The sequence below is a fragment of the Calidris pugnax genome, unplaced genomic scaffold, assembly GCF_001431845.1.
Source record: "Calidris pugnax isolate Ruff unplaced genomic scaffold, ASM143184v1 scaffold60, whole genome shotgun sequence".
NCBI classification, from domain to species: Eukaryota; Metazoa; Chordata; class Aves; order Charadriiformes; family Scolopacidae; genus Calidris; species Calidris pugnax.
In genome coordinates, this window is record NW_015090831.1 from 5,812,423 (window position 1) to 5,824,376 (window position 11,954).

The 11,954-nt window shown below is 36.7% G+C and overlaps 1 protein-coding gene across 1 annotated transcript; it reads left to right on the plus strand.

The window, feature by feature from the left end:
- The first annotated feature begins 539 nt into the window (after positions 1 to 539).
- Positions 540 to 11,685, plus strand: MAP3K19 (mitogen-activated protein kinase kinase kinase 19). The gene is made up of 8 exons (XM_014941153.1): positions 540 to 585; positions 1,137 to 1,221; positions 2,044 to 2,285; positions 2,946 to 2,989; positions 5,113 to 7,575; positions 8,785 to 8,949; positions 9,220 to 9,917; positions 11,475 to 11,685. The coding sequence occupies exons 1-8, from the start codon at positions 546 to 548 to the stop codon at positions 11,539 to 11,541; spliced, it is 3,804 nt and encodes a 1,267-aa protein (XP_014796639.1). The 5' UTR covers positions 540 to 545; the 3' UTR covers positions 11,542 to 11,685.
- Positions 11,686 to 11,954: the final 269 nt, after the last annotated feature.

The following is an 11,954-nucleotide window of genomic DNA, read 5'->3' on the forward strand; positions in this document are numbered from 1 at the left end:
TAGAAATATTCCAGTTGAATTAATCTTTCTTTGGAATAAGCTGTCAAAGGGGTTTGTTGAGGCTGCAGTGTACAGGCTATTCTGTGTTCAGAAAGTTTTGGATGTTGAACCTCTTGCTGAGAGAGAGTTTTGACCAAGTAGAGGAACATACATGTTTAATTCAGATTTGGTTTATCAGTAATATGTTAAAAATACAATTATCTCCCAAATGTGAAGTGTTGACTTGCTTGTCCAACAGCAAGGATGATGTCAGCAAAATAATACTGATAGTTTTCATGGCTTATTCAACACAGCATATGTTGAGTTTTGGGAAATAAAAACTGTGTCTGGAATGTTTGATTCTGTGTATTCACAGGACAGGGCATTGGATGATAAGTTAAACTATAACACTTTTAATAATTTCAAATAATCCTGGAATGTTGGTTTTTTCTTACTTATGGCTCTGAAATAATGAAATATAAAGTACTGCTTTGTAAATGTGAATTGGAAATCAATTTATGAAGCATTTTTTCAGGTTTCTGGACCTTAATATACCTAAGGACAGCATGTCTGACAACCAACACAATAAGAGGAGAAGCAAAGAAGGTAGTCTAACCAAAGTTTATACATATAAAGTGTAACATGTGGCATTTGAAGTAGAAAAAGGACAATGTTAACTTCAAATCTGGCTCCTTGTCAAAACCAAGCAACCACTAAAACATTTGAAAGCAAACTCAGAGTTATTTTCCACCCTTTAAGAGCTCTGAGATTTGTTTTGGTTTTAATAGCTTTCTTATTTTTAAATGTTCTAGTTTTGTAGAGTTTCTGTTGCTATTTTTCTTATATTTCAGTTCTACTGAAATAGGAGCTGTAATTGGAGGTTTTCTAAGATGTTCTTTGTTTTTGTAGTACAGTGAATTAATACACTTACCTAAATAACTAAAAATAATTTGGATTTATGCATTCCCATTTCCAAAAATTATAGCAGGAATTATATATAGGTATCTTAATCAAAGGAAACATGCTCTTGTTTTTCTGATATTTACTTCCTGTATTTCTTTATAATAATATTTTAATGTCAAAAAAATTGCATACACATTGTGTTACTGGTCAGTGAGTATTACTTCTTTCATACAAATACTAATGTATTGCTGCAGGTCGTGGAAGTGTTGTTGCTCTTCAGAATGCAGATAAAATAATAAAAGAAACACACCAGCCATACAAAGCTGTAGAAAAAAACAGGTAAGTAGTATGAATATTTAATTTGTGGTCGGGTATGCAAAAACGGAGACAAAGCAGGTAGTAGTCTATGAGCAAGAAAAGATTTCCTTAGTGCCAGATGTTATACACAGCTGTATGTCTTGTGTGGTGTTTCTGTGTTCCCAACATCAATTATTGGCCATGGCTGGAGGCACGATATTGCACTAGAAGAACAAATTATTTAGTATGTTATGAAAAAACAAGGTATATGGTTTTACATCAGCATTTGACCTATTAAAACCAGTCAGGTATCTTGCATGCAGCTTTAAGATTAATTTAGACTGTATTTCTGTACCTCTTGTCAGTCACAGTGTGTATCTTTTCCCATATTTGGATTTTTCATTCTTCAGAAACCAGGTGGCAGAAATCTGAGGTTTGCCCAGATGGCCTCTATTCTTTCAGGCAAGCCATAGCATATTTTATAAATAACAATGGCACATCTGGTCTTCAGAGTTGTTCTGACACGCTTTCCTGATGATTCATAAAAAATACATACTGGAAGCAGTCAGTTTTTGTCAAGAAGGGGGAGGTGGACAATATGTTTTTCCATTTCTATTGTTGCTGGGTGTACATTGTTTGCCATTCATTCTCATGTGTAGTCAATCTCTGGCACCGCAATTGAATGCTTCCAGGGAGAGCCACAACTTCCCAGATGGAAGAAGAAAGAAAACATACTTTGGCATTCTTGGATCTTATAAACTTCTTGTTCACATTGTTCTCCAGTCATATGGTTATTTGAACTGAGTATGCCCCTTCCACTAATTTTCACACTATATTTTGGTTTTTTTTGTTTTTGCCTTTCAGCCAAATAGCACAAACATCCAAACTGTGGCCGGATCAAGAAGCGACATGTTTTCCAAGTGAAAATCAGTTAGCACTCCAAATGAGAAATCACACTTCTTTACCTTTCTTCCTGAAGAAGGAGAATGCAGGGCATGGCTTTGACTTCAGCTTTCTGCTACAGGCCTCCTGCCCACAACCCAACATTTCAAAATCCTTTATGGATTTAGATGATATTCAGATAATAAAAGCACAAATGCAACAAAGTAAGTTCAATTTTCAAAGTCACAACTTTTAAATAAAGTTATATATTGCTTATCGTATTAGATGGCAAAGCCTTAGAAGTCTTTGTTCTTTAAACTTCAGGTTGTCTTTATGTCTGTATGTCTACTTGGTGTAAAGCAGACTTCACCCATGTTGACCCTCTTCTTTAGTTGTATATGTGTGTGTATTTGCAGAATGAAGGAGATAAAGAGAATCAATGATAGATTTCACCATTTCTGTTACTCTGTATAATGAAACTGAGCCCACAAAATGTAAAGTGTAATTCTCTGTAGCTGGAGTGAGGCCATGACAACATCTTTTTCGCATCTTTCCTCATACTGGCAGTATTAATTAGCCACATACTGAAGCCAGAAAACTTCTGGAATTGAGGAGAAATATTTCCTTAAACTACTAGAGTAAAAACATTCCAAAATTATCATATTATATAGTTTTCTATAGAAAATGGAGTCATAAAGTTCAGTATCACAATTAAATTTCAACTTACAACTTTTTTCTGCATAGCAGATTTATAGCATAGTCCTGCAACACATCAGACAGATTCTTTGTGCCTGGAACCCTAAAGTTTGAAAGCAGTTGATAAATGAAAATTGTAGTCTGTTTAAGAATATCAAATTAACATTTCATTTGTTTTTATTTTTAAGGGTTAAATATAACAATGCTAAAAACCAGGAACAAGAGATCTGAGGTAAGATGATATTCTGTATGGAACTGAACACCATTAAAAATATTATATGCTTTCAAAACCTTAAAAATAAAAATACAGAAGTAGTGTGGGTAGTTTCCTCTGCTTAGTCTTCTTTTTTTTGGATGCACATCAAATATTTTTACATATATTTTATATATATATGTCAGCAAATCTTCAGATGTATATTAGCAATCTGCCAGTAAGGTGTTACATCAGGGATTTTGGGCAGTAAAGGGTTGGAAGTTCAAAAAGTTATAAAACCTTTTTAAAATAGAAATATGTAAGTTAATTTAAAGTATGTCCTATATGTTAAACATTAGATGTCTAGTTTTGCCAAATTTAAAAAACCAAACCATTTTCTTTTGTTGTGTGGTAATTTAAAATTGAAGCTGAGTTAAAGAACAGTCTTGGTGTTAGATGGTTGCTAAAATTCATTATGTTAGCAAATAAAAAAGGAAGTCTTAGGATTAAACATATTTGACATGAAATTTTGTGATAAGTATAAATAGGATTCCAGACAAAACTTTCATACTTAGAAACTAGCAATTGTACATGTATCAGTGTGTCACACCACATGAGCCTTAGAAGTTACAAGAGAGATAATTTGGCCTTTACAGATATTAGTTAATAGCCCTTTGTACAGAAGACTTGACTTATTGAATCAGCCATATACTTTAGTGAAACCTCTGCAGAATCCAGTAGTATTCACAGGAAAAAAAATAAAGAAAAATATAGAAGTAATGGCAAGAATTCTGACAGAAGGTCATAAAAATGGAAAAATATTTCAAATGGAGGGAGATGTTTAAGAAAAATAATTTAGCTGACTTCATTGTGATTCAATGCAGCTTTATTTCATATCTTAGGCTCTGATGATTTCCAAAGGCATATCATTTGGGATAAACTGAGCATTCGTATTAACGCCACGCAGAGTAGACACAGCCTTCAGAACTGTAAATTTCAAACCAGCACACATTGCCTTTCCTGGCACAGTCAGACCTCAGTTTGCCCTTGGAATGCAAACAAAAATTTCCTGCAGATTGCAAACTGATGTTGAATATAGACATGCAAATGAGTACTCAGAGCATATGATTGTGTGATTATTTCTATTGCATTCATTTGCATAAAAATATACAGTATATTCAAGCTTATTTCTTCTCCATTTGCTATAAAGAAGAGAAATATTATTTACAGAAAATTATTCTCACTGTTCATCTGAATAATTGCAACAAAGTACTCAAAGATCTTTCAAAGATAGAAGGTACCTTTCAACTAATGGGATGGGAAGAGAAGGAAGAAGGGAGAAATAATAAAATCCATCCCCTACCCAACAGAGTGCTGTGTTAGCTGCCATAGAAAAATGCCCTTTGCCAGCCACTTCACATAAAGTGAAGTGCAGACTGTGCTGTCTTCCAATGCACTTAAAACTCTGTGAGTTAAATCTGTAGCCCATATACCATGCTTTATGGATTTTCATAAGACTACATTAAACATACGGAAGATCTATATATTTACATTTAAAATAATGTCCTTTAAAACCTATAAATAATTTGTAAGAATTGTTTTCTCCATCGATAAAGTAGCACTCTGTTATAAATGCCTAGCTTTTGCTTTTTAAATTTGCTCACATGAGATCTAGTTCCATTTGGCATATAATTATGGGTGTCAGCACTCTTTGCAGGGTTACCCAAAAAGACTTTAAATACCAGCGAAAGAGTGGTGCTCTCCTTCAGGAATGAAACTTTGGCACATGAAGGCACTGACCAGCCTTTGAATCCCTGTAGCAAACGTGCTATATGGCATAAGACATAATTAATAACAGACAAGATGATATGTGTATGCAGATGAAACTTATTATTTTTAAATCATGGAGAATGACTTGGGCCTTCTAGCAAAGGATCTCACTTTCTGTTCTATGAAATACCTAGAAATAATTTTACATGTGATAAAATTCAGGTATTTTTTCAGGATTTTGATATGACACCTCATACTAGGTTAAATATGGGAATATATGAAAGAATAATACTTTTCTGATTTTTTTTCTTAGTATACTTAGTTCTTAGTGATTAGTTTTTAATTGTATCTGTTGTGTAGCACATTATTAATGTTTTTTATGGAAATTACAGTTTCATTTGCCACCAGTGACATTTCAGCCTGTAAGAACAATTCATCTTGCTCCTCTAGAGGATAATACTGTCAATGAAAGCACCAACATCAAAAATATTTTGAATATTATGAACTCTATTCCTCGGCCTATAAAACTAGTCACTAAATTTTATCAGTATCAGTTAGCCAAACCATTACAAAGCCACACTGAAAGATCATCAGACCTGATTGTGGCTACTATTTCTGATAAGTACACTCCAGTGAAAGACCTGTACTACTTCAGCATGAGTAACTATCCTAAGTACCCTAGCCACGAGAAAGAAGAAATTCAAAGCAATTTAAAATGGGGGGAAGCTGAGGTGGCTGCTGATACTGAGAAGAATGACCAGATGAAGTACCAGTTTTCAGTGGCTTGTAAGAACACAGCTCTTATGACCCACGCCAATTTCTATGATGACAGTCATCCCAGTTTGAGCTCAGGTAATGCTCTGATAAACTGTGGAATATTTCCAGCTCAGAAAACATTTACAATGTCAAGTGATGGAGATGCCTCAAGAGCTGGCGATGAGGAGAGAAGAGCAGAGAATTGCTGTACAACTGGTCTAGAAAAAGGAAATGCTACAGAGGTGATACTGGATTATAGACCACATGAAGATGCTGAAAGTGCGGATTTTGTGCTTGACAATCGTGATTTAGAGTCTTCCTGTAAAAATGAAGTGATAGAGACCTACCATGCCTTAAAAGATAATTCTGTAGCTGTAATAATTCTCGGAGTAGAAGTGCAAGATCCTTCTGGGAAGCAGAGAGAAAATAATGTTTGCCTCTCTGAATTTGAAATGGAAAAAGAAGGAACATCAGAAGCAACTTCAAAAGACAAAAGAGAGTTTGTACCTGTTATTCATGTTGCATTCTCTGAACAAGAACCAGCTAGGGAATCACACACTGCTAAAGAACCTGCCACAAAAAAGAGTGTCCTTCGCAGCCTGCCTCCTCATGTTACTCAGAGCTTCAACATTCTTGCTCGCAAAGAAAATGACAAAAGTAAAATGAAGATGAACAGAAATAAATATTCATCAAAATCGAAAATGACTAGCAAGACAAAGATATCTGAAGACTTAATTGTTTCTGGTGAGATTTCCACAAAATGTAATACCAAGAATCAGATTTTCCCATCTTTGGAACTGCCACATGTGGAATCTGAGACTTCCCTGAAGCATCAAAAAAACCACCCTCAAGCAGACAAAGGCCATTTTGCTCAGAGTGCTCAGAAACTTAAAAAGCAAAGTTTCCCCTGCAGTTGCAAAAAGTCAGTTACCTTAAAGAAACCTGTTACTCCACTTTCTCCACCACATGCACTGTCTGCTCCAAATTTTGTAGATCTGAAATACAGCGACATGTTCAAGAAAATAAATTCAAATGACAAAGGCCCAGGTATTTATGAAATGTTTGGAACTCCTGTCTATTCCCACACACGTGAGCTTGATCAACATGAGGACAGGTTTTATAGAGATGTTTGTTCTGCTCCATCTGGGAGATGCACTGCAGGCACCTGCAGATCAGCCCGCAGCAAAGGGAGAGAGAGCAGCCGAGTAAGAAACACTCAAAAGAGAACATATTCTAAGCCAAAGAAGGCCACACCTGGCACTAAACCAAAGCAGAAAGGTTTAATTACAAAGGATGGAAGTACCAAGTTGAGTGACAGCAACACAGAGCAAGATAATGTAATAACTTCTGATTCGGATTTTCAAATAAACACTTCAAGGAGCATGACATTGTTTCGTGAAGGCCCAGATCATCAGCTTACATTTTTAGAAGAGCTTTCACAATCAACTAAGCCAAACAAAAATTTTTCAAATTCAAACTTATCAACTATTAAAGAAGCTTCTTTGGAGCAGTCTCTAGACAGTCAGGATATATCCCACCATGAGAGAGCTGCTACCTGTAGCCAGAACCTTCTTCAGTTCAGTGGTAAAGACTACAGAGAACATGTTGCTCTGAGTAGCAGTCTACTAACGACAGACCAGAACGTTTGTGTACCCCAGTGCAGGGTGGATATGGATGGCTGCCAGGGCCTGGAATCAGACCAGGCCTCCTTCAAGTCTACTAATAAATGTGAAGCGTTTCCCTGTCCAGATAGACAGGAGTGTTCATCCCCTACAAAAAAATTAAATCACAGTTGGGCATCCACACCTCAAAACAGTGATTTGTCAAATGAATTGACTCAGCGTTCAGTGATTGAGACAAAAAGTGTTACAAGCCCCAGCTTCCAGACAAGTCAAAACGTTTTGTCCTGGGCAGATAATAAGGATGTGACTGACGAGTTGCTTTGTTGCCTGGCTGAAGAATTGCTAATGCTTGAAGAAAAAGACATCAACTCTTCAGGAACAAAAAATACAGGTTCTAAAATGCAAAATACACATACTAAAGAAGAAGAAAATATGATGAATGGAGATGCAGCGATAGTAAATAGTGCTCTAGAGAAGGTAAAAGTAATTTCTTATAACTTGCTAGCTCCTTTGAGTGATGCTTCAACACAAGTTTGGATGACAGATAGGAAATACATGCTTATTAATGATCAAGTCTCTTTTCCTTGGGCCATCTGCCCACTGATTCTTCCAGTGCTCTGTTGAGGACACCCATTTTAGAGGTTGCAAGTCAGTACACGAGCCAGGTGGTACTAAGACATGAGAGGAATAGCTATCAAGGCTTAGATGATGAGTCGAGATAAATTGAGAAATTGTAGTGAATAAAAAGGAGAGGCTGCTTTAACTGAAGAGCATGTATAAAAAGGTGCTGGTCAAGGCAAAAGCTCTTGAGATCTTGACACCTAAGGAATATGAAAAGACACTGCAAACTCTTCTTGTATATCCAAAAGGGCAATTTCCTTGAATCTCTGAGCACAACCAGATACTTTTCTAGGTATGAACTGCAAGCACTGGCTTATCAGGCAAACTCAAGGCTATTTAATTAATGTTTAATTAAAGCTTCAAGCTCAGAAGGCTTAGATTCTGGCCCCCAAAACAGTTAAAAACCTTTAACTCTAAGGTGCTTATCTACCAGTATTGCTTCTCCTTAGCCCTGTTAGCTTTTTGCCTATTTAAATTATGAGTTTATAAGGAAATTTCTTTCACTACATGTTTATATATTTCCTTATGCTTCTGCAGACACAGGTGCCAATTATCCATCTCACTTCTCCATCCCCACTTCTCCTAGAGAAATCCATGGCTAGATGGAGTAATTATTACCATCTTTCTGAAGCAGGCTCTTCTTCCTGTGAAGTCATGTCCAAATTGTTTTCATCAGACTTGGGTTACATATGTTACCAAAACAAGGTGATAGTTATACTCACCCTTCAGCTCAGCAAACTGTACCTACGTGACAGAAAAAAAGAAGTAGTAAGCAGATGTATGTTGTGCTCTTTTAAGTGTTCTTTCTGTTTGTCTTCCTCTCAGTGGAAAAGATGTCAATCTTCTGATTATGTGCTATTTGATGTATACTTGGAAATGTTTACTTGGTATAGCAATTGTATCAATGACCTGGGCAATGAGTGTGTGTGTGTATATAAAATCTGTAGAGAGGAGTCATGCCAGGTAAAAAGGTAAAAATTACTCCTTATAAAAGACATAAGGATAATATGAAACCTTTCTTTTCCTCCCTGCTTTCTCCCCACTCTGACCATCATCTTCAAGCAGAGCTACAAGAGCTTCGAGCAGGCTAAAGCCTTTTTGGCATCAAATAAAGAGAGTGAGTTGCTAAACTTTGAGGAGTCTGCTAAATTACCAGGAAGCAGTTTAACTAACACAGATCCTATCATGTGGACAAGAGGTGAAGTCCTTGGAAAGGGAGCCTATGGCACAGTAAGTTAATGTCTCTTTATGTTAGGAGATGTGCTGGTCATCTTTGAGCTACATCTTACATAACTGGTTGTTGTCCTATTCAACAAATAACGCTGGTCATCTTTGAGCTACATCTTACCTTATAACTGGTTGTTGTCCTATTCAACAAATAAATAGTTCAGATTATACAGTGAGACATGAAACATGACAAATACAAAGACACGATTTAAAATAAGTAAATGCTAAGTTTTATTTCATGTTTCATTTTAATGAATGCAATTTTCATTACAGGTGTACTGCGGTCTGACAAGCCAGGGACAACTAATAGCTGTAAAACAGGTTGTTTTGGATACGTCAGATCAACTCACTACAGAAAAGGAGTATCAGAAGTTTCATGAGGAAGTTGATCTTTTGAAGACATTGAAGCACGTCAATATTGTAACTTATTTAGGAACTTGTCTGGAAGACAACATTTTAAGCATTTTCATGGAGTTTGTTCCTGGTGGCTCAATTTCTAGTATTATTAACCGTTTTGGTCCATTGCCAGAAGGTGTCCTTCGTAAGTATACAAAACAAATTCTGCAAGGGGTTGCGTATTTACACGACAATTGTGTGGTGCACAGAGACATCAAAGGCAACAATGTCATGCTCATGCCAAACGGCGTAGTGAAGCTAATTGACTTTGGCTGTGCCCGGCGTTTGGCCTGGGTAAGCCTCAGTGGCACACAGAGCGAGATGCTCAAGTCCGTGCATGGGACTCCCTACTGGATGGCACCAGAAGTTATAAATGAATCTGGATACGGAAGGAAATCAGACATCTGGAGCGTTGGCTGCACCGTGTTTGAGATGGCAACAGGAAAACCCCCGCTGGCTTCCATGGATAGGATAGCAGCCATGTTCTACATTGGGGCCCACAGGGGACTGATGCCTTCCCTGCCCGATCGATTCTCTGGCACTGCCGTGGATTTTGTGCGTGCGTGCTTAACCAGGTATGTAGAGTTTTACCTGAAAAATGAAAGGAAAAATGAAGATGGTTTGTATTGTAGAGATTGTTGATGGGAGCTTAGGTTACCTCTTTAATAGTACATATGACTGTTTTCTAAATGCACAGGTTTTTCAACATTTCAGGAAAACCTTTAAATAATAGGAAACATAAAAGAGCTTTACACTCCATAATGGTATAAAAAACCCCTCACACAGGCTATTTTTGTAGGCCTTATACTCATTTACTTTCCCTGTAATTTTCAGGCACAGACATGGCATCATTGAGTTTTAGACAAAATGCTTGATACTTGTCTTTGATGTGCCTTGCTGTTCCAGTAACACATGGGCTGAGTCTGGGCTCTCTCAGGCACGTTGTTTTGAGGACAATATTCTAAATGAAAGAGCTTTCACTCAATTCTTATCTTCTGCAGTAGAAAAATCTATCATCACTGCCAGCCCAGAAAATACCTACTTATTTGGAACATAAAATCTTCTGTATAAAAAAACCCAAAACACTAGCATTCACTCGTTATAAGAATTGTTGTGTTGTTTGGTTTTTTTTAAATATGGGCTTTGCCCTAGATATTTAAATGGACTATCAGTTTCAAGAGCTAAGTTCCTGATTACAGGTAGTCTTTATAAAATTAATAGCAGCCTTTTATATATCTCTATGAGCACTAGAGAGACGCAAGTTATTTAGTGGGTATGGCAGTGGTCCTGCAGGCAGGAAACCTGATTTCTCATCCCTGGGTTAGACTTGTTATTGTGTGGCTATGGTTCCTGTGGACCATATAACAATAACCAAAAAAGCTGTGGACTGTAAATAGTGACATCATATATACTTTGATTCCGAGAGAACAGTGTTTAAAAGGTAGAAGGAATTGTTAGGTAGAAGAAAACATACAGATATAATGCATTTACCTTTACAAATAAAGTATTTAGCTTTTCAAAAGTCAGGATGCAGCTGCGGCAGGAAAGTTTTTAATATATAATCTCACCATGTCCTAAAGATAAGTGCCTCCCTCATCCCATCTTCCCCATTAGTTTATTGTTTAAGAAATCAGTGTCCAGTTTTGTTTTTTTTTTCTCTAAATTGAGGGTTCAAAAAGCCCAAAGCCCTTGGCTTTAGAAGGCAATATTGTAATTCCAGTACTGAAATTCCATATGGGCTCCTTAACATGCATGATATTGGTTGGAGATGACAGAACAGACTGATCGACACAGGATCAAACAATTGTCACTCTCCTTAAATACATCTTTGGTGCACCTGAGCAGCCACATTACCAGAATTAGTCAAAGTTTTACAAGGAATTTAGAGGAACAAAGAATGATTTCTGTAATAATAAAATATTTCAGTTTTATAATTCATAAATTCCAACAGTCTCTTCCCATAATTTTTGCCTTCCTTTCTACCAGCTTTATCAAAAAACCTAAAAATGAGTAATGACTGGAGAAATGACCAGAAAAAAAAAAGGCTAAGTTTGCATTTAGGCTTTACAAACAATCACATCACAGGCATGTGTATTCATTTTGTGTACTGATTTTTCACACCCTCGATGCAGAGACCAACATGAACGCCCTTCTGCTCTGCAGTTGCTGGACCATCCCTTTGTGAAAGGAAGACAGTGAATTTTTCAAAACTCTTGCCAAATGACTATACATATTCCACATAAAAATTTCCACTTGTGAAAAAAGATCAGAAGGAACTGGACTTGAAAGTGACAGCTCTCTAGAGAGCAGTTGTGTACAAAGAGTCTATTATTAGACAGCAGTATGATTAAAGTAATATTTTTTGCAATGTTTGTGCTCGTTGGAGTGGGCATTCCTTCACTGGGACCACGGGGCCACGGTTTTTTGTATTTGGAGAGACTTTAAGAGAAAAAAAACACATCACCATCACCGGTATGTGCCAGGCAAGGTAAGTTGTAATGTATTTGTCTGTAAAAAGCTATAGAATGTTTGCTATTGGCAGAAAGCGTTGCAGATCTGAGAGCTCTGTGAGAGCTCTGTAGGAAGCTCTACTCAAACTCACAGATGTGTCA